This window comes from Jaculus jaculus, chromosome 11 (assembly GCF_020740685.1).
Source record: "Jaculus jaculus isolate mJacJac1 chromosome 11, mJacJac1.mat.Y.cur, whole genome shotgun sequence".
In the NCBI taxonomy this organism is placed as follows: Eukaryota; Metazoa; Chordata; class Mammalia; order Rodentia; family Dipodidae; genus Jaculus; species Jaculus jaculus.
The window spans coordinates 50,694,540-50,705,135 of NC_059112.1; the positions used below are offsets into that span (position 1 = coordinate 50,694,540).

Consider the following 10,596-nt stretch of genomic DNA (forward strand, 5'->3'; position numbering starts at 1 on the left):
CTCCACCTCTTAGCATCACCACATCCAGAATTTTATGTGGGTACTTGGGATCAGGACCCCATGCTTGTATGACAAGCACTCTACCTACTGAACCCTCACAGGTTACTTCTTTGCCCACAAGTCACACACATCACTCTCACTTGTATTTCACTGGCCCATGTAAGTCACATGTAAATAATTTCAAGAATTTGTACAATCCACACAGAGGAGGCAGATATCTTGGTAAACAGTACAGAGGCTCACCACAAACACTGTGTACATAGACATATGACAGACAAAGTATGGCATTGCTTATCATTTCAAAACATGGTCAGCAATGTAAAAAGCTCAACCAAAAAAGGAATAGTATATACATGTCATGAAACACAAATGTGGTCCTAAGGTCTGTGTTATTAGCACCATTAGTGAAAATCTATGAAGTATGTGCAATAACAGAAGTGCTTAGGGCTGGAGAGATGGCTTAACAGTTAAGGTGCTTGCCTGCAGAGCCAAAGTACCCATTTTTGACTCTCCAGAACCCACATAAGCCTAATGCATAAGGTGGTGCATGTATCTGGAGTTTGTCATGGCTGAAGGCTCTGGTGCACCCATTCTCTCTCTATCTGCCTTTCTCTCACACATGCACACTTTCTCAAATAAATAAATAAATAAATAAATAAATAAGAAGTGCTTCTATTCAAAGCAAATGCAAAATTAAGTCAATAGAATGTGAGACTTGATAAAAAATAAATGAGCAAGGCTAGAGGCTGTGGTACAATTGCGAGCTGCACAGACTTTGAGTTCAGTTTCTTGTGTTGTTAAACAAACAAACAAATGCCTAGAAATTCCAAGAGAGAAACTGGTCCACATAAACTCTAGAGTCTCTACCTCTAGAATAAAGGCAGAGATGAATTATGTGACACTGAGATCTAATGTAACTGGCTTACACTCTAGCAAAGAGAAGGTTAATGCCAGTTCATGAAACAGCTGCATGCCGCTGGTGTCTCCAGTTGCTTCCAAATGGTGCTAACAGTCAAAGTTAAATCCTTTCGTATCAAGATTTGACAACCTCTATAATTTAAAAGGAGTTGCACTTAGCTAGCAGGACTATGGGTGGTTTTTATTTGTATTTTCTATAATCTCTCATTTTCTATGGGACTCTCTTACATTGACAATAAGAAAAATTCATGTGATATAGCTAGGCATGGTGGTGCATGCCTTTAATCCCAGCATTTGGGAGGTAGAGGTAGGAGGATCACAGTAAGTTTGAGGCCACCCTGAGACTACAGAGTGAATTCCACATCATCCTAAGCTAGAATGAGACCCTACCTCGAAAAACAAAAACAAAAACAAAAAACAAAAAATCGTGTGAATAATACATAAAATGCAATGAGGCTGTGCAAAGTAGGGGTGGAATAGTTGGTCTCCATAACTGTAACTCCTATTTTCAAATCCTGAGTCACCGATATGATACATATATAACGTATGAAAAGTGTTATTGACTGTTCTGTACCCCTTTCCCACATCTATGAAAACATATGCCTAATAAGATTGCTGATAGAAGAAAACATTTAAAATAATAACCCAATTTTTGGTGTGGTGATGTAGCTAGATGTACAATATTTACCTAATATGTGCAAGGCCCTGAGCCAAGCACCAAAAAATAATAACAATAGAAATTTAATATTTGTGGAATACTTTCTCACAGTGCTCCAGTCCTCTCCTCATCACTACACTAGACTGCCCCTTCTCATGCTTGGACAATCCTGTATATTCTAAGGGCTTTTAATCCCAGCACTTGGGAACCTGACCCAAAGCAGCTCATGGGATGAAAGGGTTTATTTCAGTTTACAGTTTTGAAGGCAGGTTTCATCATGGTAGGGAAAGTTTGCCAGGCCTGAGCATAGGTCACATCTTCTCATCAGTGGTTTAAAAAAAAAAAAAAAAGTCAAAGCTTCTTCATGCTGAACACCCAGTGGGCTGGACCTCAAGGTCTGCCCTCAGTGACACACTTCCTTCATTAAGGCTAAAATTTCCAAAGGATTCCCAAATTGCCACCAGCTGGGGGCCAAGTATTCATAACATATACAACTATGGGGGACTTTCATCCAAACCACCACAGCATTGTGATTACCTTCCCAGGAATATGTATATGATGGTAGTTTAGAGAATGCACTTTGGCATCTTGAAGAGTCATGGACAGATAATGTTGATATAACATATTCACAGTCCCCCTCCCTGTGGTAGTTTGAATGTATGGCCCCATAGACTCAGGCATGTTTTATCAGACTCTCTATTTGAACCCCTAGCAGGTAGATCCCTGCTAAAAGGAGCATGTCACTGGGGGTGGATCTTGAGTCCAGCCCTAAGGTATATGGAAATCAGTTTGAGCTCTGGCAGTGTGTGCTTGCTAGAATGTGTTGGCTATGGGATGATAGCTCTATGCTTGGATCTATGAAACTGAGCCAGCTTCTTCTACCATTGATGGTGTTCCCCTGGAATTTGTAAGCCCAAAATAAATCCTGTCCTTCAATAAGTTGTTTTTGGATGACTGTCCAGCAATGCAAACCTGACTGCAATAATATCCTAGTCCTCAAGATCAGACTCTGGCAGCCACTTCCAGCTGACTGGAGTTGCACCCAATACGAAACCCATGGGAAGTGGAAACAAACAGTGAGCCTATTGGAAATGGAAAGAGTACACAGTAGCCTAATATCTTGTGCCTGGAGGGCTCCCATTGCTTAGCCCCAAACTGTAGCCATGATGGAAGGTTAAAGTTAGACTCAGTTGCCTTAACACTGACTAGCAACTGATGTGGTGAACACCTAGAGATCAGAGTGGAAGATGAAACCCAAGGACACATGGTTCTTATGAAGTGGTGGGGAGGAAGTACTGTGACCTCGACCAGCTTCTTTACGAACATAACCACATTTAACAGCTAGCGTTGAAATGACGCCACTCTTATTATTTCTAATCTTTATTCTTATCTTTGGAGACTGAGAGGGTAAACTGTATGCACTGGCAATTTCTAGCTAGTAATAGCTCTTCTCCACTCTGATGACAATATTTTGTGAGTAACAGACCATTAGGGACATTTCTCTGCCTCCAGATTATTAGTACCCCATCAGCAACAGTCCAAGTGATAATGGTTTGTGGACATTTCTTTTCAAAAAAAAAAAAATCAAGACAGCTTTCTTTCAAAGCCCTTGATTATCTGCCTGAGGCAAAAGCTAAGACCCTATTGCTAAAGACACCATATGTTGCTGACACAGAGCACAGAGAGACCTGGCTGGAATTCAGAAGAAAGCCAGTCCCCAGAGAGTTCTCCTGTCTAGTGCTGGAAAGTGCTACATGAGCTACTGGGGGAAAATGGCCAACAATGATCTGAGCAACCAGAGGTCTAAGCTACTCAGAGGCAAACACCCTGACACAGTGTAAATGCCAGTACAATAGTGGCACACAGCCTCAGTGGGTAACCAATAGCTTTCTGATTGGCTAAGAGATCTTCTCAGTGTAAAGGAGCCCATATCTGGAATTGGGAGCCAGATAAGAATCCTATACAGACAAAGATTATGTTCTCCAGTGTCAAGCTCTCACTAGTCTTTGGCTAAAAGAGGGGTTACATACATCAAATTCTCCCTCAATTAATACTTTTTTTCAACTAATGAGTCTTACACCATTTAAACTATACTGACTTCACTCTCCCTTGGAGAATTTGTTCTTTTTCAGAAGGTAGAGAGACCAGAGGAGATAAACTACCCCTCACACTTCAGCCAAGCCACAGCTGAATCCACAGAGGAATGGGCAGACAGGCAAGAGTGCTGCCTCCATGCTGTTCCTGATTATTAGTGCCAGGGTGTAGGAGACAGACCTTGAGATACTCAGCACCTACCAAAGTAGAGATCCAGAGGCTCCTAAGAGCTCATCACTGAAGTCAACTGAAAACTCACCCACCACAGCTGAGGGAAATTTGCAGAAGGGGGGCAGAAAGAGTGTAAGAGCCACAGGGTGAGACATCATGTCCAGAGGCATTCCCTAACCCCCCAAAACAACTTACTACTGCTCCCCCAATGCATAAACCACAACCCCATAGGGAATACCTGTATCCCTACTGAGGAGTGTTCCTAACAGAATGGGGGTAGGGATGAGGGAAAAGAGGATACCAACACATGATGTACCCATAAAAAACATTTTGTTAATAATAATAATAATAATAAACATGAAAAATACAAAGATATGTAATTAATTTATTTATTTAAAAGAAAGAGTGAGAAAATGAGCATGCAACCTCAAATGAACTCCAGACACATGTGCCACCTTGTGTATCTATCTGGCTTATGTCGGTCCTAGGGAATTGAACTTGGGTCCTTAGGCTTTTCAGCAAGTGCTTTGACTTGTAAGCCACCTCTCTGGTTGGTTCATGAACATTTCTGATTTAGGTCTCAGGTGTTCTAGGCTTTTCCATAGAATGAAGATCCCCCCCATTTAACATAGCAGTAAAAAAAATAATAAGGCAGGGTTTTGTACATGGGAAAGAGAATTACCACACCTTGAAACAAAGGTGGCTATTCGTCTTTTCTCCAGATCTGAGGCAGAGACAATATGCATATAAATGGATCTCTATGTTAAAGTTAGTATTTGATGAATAACCAATATGAAAAGAAAGGAATCATGGGCCAGAGTGATGGCTTAGCGGTTAAAGCACTTGCCTGGGAAACGTGAGGACCCACATCTGATTCCCAGTACCAATGTAAGCCAGAGGCACAAAGTGGCACATGTATCCGGAGTTCATTTACAGTGGTTAGAGGCCCTAGAATGTACATTCTCCTTCTCTCAAATAAATAAATAAATAAAATATTTTTAAAACATAAGAAGTCAGATCTTCCCAGAAAACAAAGATAAGAATTTTGAGATCCTACAACTAAGATACAATACTCATCTTTATTTATCTAATAAAACTATTGCTCTTAAAGATATTAACATGGATTTAAAGTAGTAAACATAACCATGACATCATGACCTATTTAAAGCCTTCACACATGCAGCTAAAATAATGCTTTCATGTGTACAGCTAACAATTACTGGATGCTTTCTATGTGTCAGGTATTGCATTAAGTGTTTTACCTCTGCAAACACTGACAACTTCATGGATCTCAGAGAATGAATTGGGTATGTTATATAAATAGAAAATGAGGCTCACAGACATTAAGTAATTGCCTGAAGTATTGGTTTCTGAACTGCTCAGTTCCAGTTCAAAGGTTACACACATGCTCAGCCCCTCACTCATCCCTCCCAGGATTACCAGATTACCTGCATGGATGCCCTTTTCCAATAGGAGTCAACAGCATTGTTTTCACAGTCTTCTGATGTGGGGCAGGACTGGTAGTCAAGTCCTAAGGGAAAAGTAGACAGGAATATTTCATTTCAGAGATAACATCAGGGAAGAATTAATCCACAGTTAGCATGGATTCTGCACAGTGTGTGCAACTCAGTCACCATCTCTGACCCTTCCCCCTCTGGGAAGAGAGGGTTGTAAAGGCAGAGTTATGTCACAATATGTGATTCTACAGCTTGCTAGCAATACATCCATACAAAACTCCTTTGAGCTTCCTATACCTCAGTTTACTCATTTGTCAAAATATGGATATAATAGCACTCCACTGAGTTTGTTGCAGGAATTAAATGAGTTGATGTATATAAAATCGTTAGGTAAGTATCTAGCAAAATGTTAGGCATACTCTACCCATCAGTGTCATTATCCATTAGTATTGTCTTACCTCAGAGAGTTTTGGGGATCAAATGAGATGAATGCATTGAAAGCTTCAGCACTAGTAGTAATTGCACAGGAAAGAGCTCTTACTTTTTGATAGAAGTGCAAGAATCTTACCAGATGCATTTTCTTGTCGACACCAGGTCAAGAAATCTCCAACCCTACCATATAGAACATCACTCAGGGGAAGAAAGCGACGGGTATTATCTGCATAGCTGGTAACCAGGAGATGGTTGTTTTCCCAGAACAGGGACTGAGGGAAAGCAAAGAATTAAAATACAAACTACAATGAAGGCAGGCAGAGAGTCATCAAGATGTGTCAGGCAGCCTATTTCTTATATAATTTTGACTTGCTGCAGTCAACTAAACTTCCCTTGTTTTGTTTTGGTTTTGGTTTTGCCTTTATTTCCCATTTCAAGGATCCTACCATTCCCCCTTCTTCTAACTATTTAGATGTTAATGAAATATTTTCCCAGTCATGTAAATTATATTACCAGTGGTAAAGTCCTGGCATTAAAAAAAAAAAAAAAAGAAAGATCAAGAGAGGGCTGAGGAGATTGTTCCATCAGTAAAGTGCTTGCCTCAGAAGCACAAGGACCTGAGTTCAGTCCCCAGAGCTCATGTGAAAAGGTCAGGCATGGTGACGTGCACTTGTAATCTCAGGGCTGCAAAGGCAGAGATAGCAGATCTTTGGGGCTCTCTGGACAGCCAGCCAAGCCTAATTAATGAGCTCCAGGCCAACAAGACACTATGTCCCCCACCCCCTAAAAAGGTGGATGGTACCTGAAGGAAAATATCTATGGTTGACTTCTGGTCTCCAAACACATGCTCACATACCTATGTATGATACACACATGTATGCACATACACACACACACACACACACACACACACACACACACACGACCTGGATTATAATCTTCACTCTGTCCTATGCTGTCCACATCTCAGTTCCTAGATCTGGAAAATAGGGACCATGAGCTGTTCCATAGCTATGATTAGAATAACATAAACTCACACAAAGCCTTCCTAGAGTGCACAGTGTCTCAAGAGCACATCACTGTAGAGTACACCTGATAAACAGTGCCTTCAGCTGAGCTCTCACTGTCTCAGCTGATCCTACATAGTCCAGTTTAAGTGGACCAGAAAGTGACTAAGAACTTTTTTACACTTCTTAAAAATGTGTGTGGGTGTGTGCAAACAGCACGCGCATGCCATGTGGAGATAAGAGAACAACGTCGAGTGGCAGTCCTTGCCTTCCACCTTGTTGTGAAGCAGAGTTTCTCCATTGGTCTTCATTGTTCACTGTTGTGCTTGCTGTGTTATCAGGCTAGTTGGTCTGTGAGCCACGGAGAAATTCTCCTATCTCCACCTCCCATCTTGTCAGCATACTGTGATTACAGAAGTCAGCCATAGCTTCTGACTTTTTCTGTGGGTTCTGGGGTTCTAAATGCTGGGATACCACTTATGTGACAAGTACTTTATCCACTGAGCTCTTTTCCCAGCCTGTTTTTCACTTTTGTATCTGTTACCCTTAACACAATGCTTGGAACACAGGAGGAAGCCAGCAAATTATGTATCCAGATCATCAACCAGCCCACTAAATGAAACAAAGAACAAAAATTATGCTTCTACTTTTAACCACTAGGTAAGTGCCAAAATGCAGCATAAACTTAAAAGTCACCCTTTTCATCTGTTATCTCTTTAAACCTCCTTTACCTACCTTCACAGAAAATACATGGGGGAAGAATCAAGTCAGAGTGAGAGGTGATGGTGCACACCTTCCAGAACTCAGGAGGCCAAAGCAAGGGATTGCAGCAAATTCAAGGCCAGCCTGGTCTACATATAGTGAGACCGTGTTTCACCTTACCCCAAAAGAATGATTATAAATAAAATAGTGCCTGTCTTTAAACTCACTGTACTGTTTTAAGCAAGTATTTTATATAGACTTCCTCATTTGTTTTCATTTTGTTGATCTTAGAGAACAGACAAAATGTAGACATGAAGTTTCCTTAAAGAAACTGATACTCACTAGATAGAATTTTAAAATCCATTCAAAAGAGAGGTTAGTACTCTGGAAGGATACTGACAATGAGGTTTATTTGTAATTTTTTTAAAAATTTGTTTATTTTTATTTATTTGAGAGTGACAGGCAGAGAGAAAAAGAGGCAGATTGAGAGAGAGAATGGGCGCACCAGGGCCTCCACCACTGAAAACAAACTCCAGACACATATACCCCCTTGTGCATCTGGCTAACATGGGTTCTGGGGAATTGAGCCTTGAACTGGGTTCTTTAGGCTTCATAGGCAAGTGAGTAACCACTAAGCCATCTCTCCAGCCCTGACAATGAGGTTTTTTCTGAATTATTTGAGGTTCAACTCATGGGCCAGATAGAATGGAGGTAAATCTTAAGTGAGCAGATTTGGAGGTCCACTGTGAAAGATCTGACAATGGCCTGGAGTCTTTGGAGTGATTCCTACCCTGTCTTACTAACTTGGGAAAGTGCCCTCTGCCTCCAGTTGGCAGCAGACCATGAAATTCTTCTGGGGACAGAGCTGCCTTGCTATGAGGAAGCTCAGCACATATGGTGAGCCTGTACGTGTTCTATGCCTCAAGGACATTGCAGATGCTGGGGCCAAGTGGCCTCTGCACCAGCGACTTCCTGAGGAAAAATGATGACTTACCTGCGATGACTGTCCTTACCTTGTCTCTGGGAATGGAGTGTCTGGACAGGTTAATGAAAAGATCATAGTCCGAGGGAAACACTGAGCAGGGATCCTTGCCCAGCACCACCTTAAAGGCTTCCCAGATAGCAGTGCAGTTCTTGGTCCTATGCAAAAGTATGAATTTTTAGACCAAACCCCCAGCACACTGTGATGCCCTGTGAAGCACTCCCGTTTCTTTGTGGGATAAATTGCACAACTAGATATATGAAAAAGACAGGCTATCATGGCTCAGATGATGGAGTTAGATATCTGCAAGTTCATAGCAAGTGCTACATAGATTTCTCCATTCTAAGCAATACAGTTTTGCACCAGGCTCACAAGATAAACAGAAAAGGCCACAAGCTAGAAGGTAATGTTTTCAATTCCAATAAATGTGTAGCCTTTGGGATTCAGATTCCTCTTCATTATGTGTGTGTGTGTGTGTGTGTGTGTGCCTCTGTGTGTGTGTGTGTGTTTGTGTGTTGTTGTTGTTGTTGTTGTTGCTGCTGCCGCCTTGGTTGTTCTGCAAATGGAACCAAAGACCTAACGCATGCTAGTTAAGCTTACTATCTGGAGAGCCACACTTCAAGGACATGCTTACTCATTTAGCCACAAGGGAGGGACCCACTGTTCATATCCATTGAAAGGGCCCAGGAAGGCCAGGTCAGCAAACAAGACTTGTGAAACCATCAGTGTTTCAGGGCCAGCCTCCAATCCTGAGGTCCACCATAAAAAAACAAAACAAAAACAACAACAACATAAAAAAAAAAAAAAACACTTGCAGGACTGGAGAGATGGCTCAGTGATAATGTGCTTGCCAATGATGTCTAACAACCCAGGCTGGATTCCCCAGTAGCAACATAAAGCCAGATGCACAAAATCGTGCATGCATCTGGAGTTTGCAGTGGCTAGAGGCTCTCTCTCCCTCTCTCTCTTTCCTTGCAAATAAGTAAAATATTTAAAAGAGAACACTTGTTATCCTAATGTCACAGTCACCACCTCCCCTGTGGAGTGTGGTGGGCAACAGAGGTCCATATGTTATTCTCTGCTCCTTTTTATTTGTCTGAAATGTATCACAATGAAAACAACTGGCACAAGAAAGAGATTACCTGGAAAGGGGAAAAAAAGAGGGGTGAGGCCAAAGAAGGAACAGACCTCAGTAAGGATCTCAGTACAGGCAAGAAAGCTGAAAACTGCCAAGTCTTCTATCTAAATGAGAGGGCATGGACTCAGCAGACTGGCAAGCACTGTCATTGAAACTCACCTCTAGACTGCCACTCTTTCCTTCGCAGATCTTCCAGATCCTCAGCACACCGTGACCTCAGAAGCCCCCACTGGAGATGGCAGATCCACAGCACACCCTCACTCGCAGACACCCACCACCACCACTGGAGATCCCAGATCTACAGAACACCCTCACTTGCAGACACTCACTCCCCCACCCACACCGGCGATCCCAGACTTCAGAAGTTGTCAGGGCTCTTGTCCCTTGAATTCCTTACTCTCCCTGCATACACGTCACTGTTCCGGGATCTTCTAAGCCCCTCTCTAGATCTCATACCCGCACCCTCTTCACTCACCCGGGCTGGAGGCTGAGCAGCGTGCTGTACTCGGCGCAGCGACCTAGGAAGATGGTCTCTAGGTGCAGGCTGGTGCCCGGCCCGCTCCACCGGGCACCGCACCGCGCCAGCAGCAGCAGCAGCCCGAGCTGCTGCAGCCACGAAGGCCCAGTGCATCCCTCAGCGGCCATCAGGGACTTTGACTCCTCCAGCTTGGTACCTCCTGAACTCCTCCCACTTCCTCTGCTACTAAGGAGGCGGATCCCCGCACAGCCCCACCCTCCATCCTTGGCTCCCTTTCTTTCTTCTTCAGTTCGAACACAGAACTTGAACGTTATCTGACAAAGCCTTCAAGGAGGGTCGGCCAAAAAGACACGAAGTTGGAGAATTGAAGAATTTCAACCTTCAGAAGGAAAACGTTTCTGGCTCCAAGCTATAACTGCTTTTACAGTGGATCTCTTCCCCAAGAACCAATGAGGACGAGTGGACTTTGTTTTCAGGAAAGAACTGCAAAAAAATTCAGAGTCTGCTGAGTTGTTACATTGTGCCAATCACTTTGCAAACCTGATGGTCCTTTACTTTT

The 10,596-nt window shown here is 42.7% G+C and overlaps 1 protein-coding gene across 1 annotated transcript in view; it reads right to left on the bottom strand.

The window, feature by feature from the left end:
• The window catches only part of Bst1 (bone marrow stromal cell antigen 1), a 43,104-nt gene extending 32,889 nt beyond the window's left edge, over window positions 1–10,215 (bottom strand). Inside the window, exons 1-4 of the mRNA XM_004656140.2 lie at window positions 10,035–10,215; window positions 8,453–8,579; window positions 5,867–6,002; window positions 5,290–5,372 (exon numbers count right to left, since the gene is read on the bottom strand). Coding sequence (XP_004656197.2) covers window positions 5,290–5,372; window positions 5,867–6,002; window positions 8,453–8,579; window positions 10,035–10,204 — 516 coding nt within the window. The 5' untranslated portion in view covers window positions 10,205–10,215. The remainder of the gene's footprint in view (window positions 1–5,289; window positions 5,373–5,866; window positions 6,003–8,452; window positions 8,580–10,034) is intronic.
• Between the last annotated feature and the right edge of the window lie 381 nt (window positions 10,216–10,596).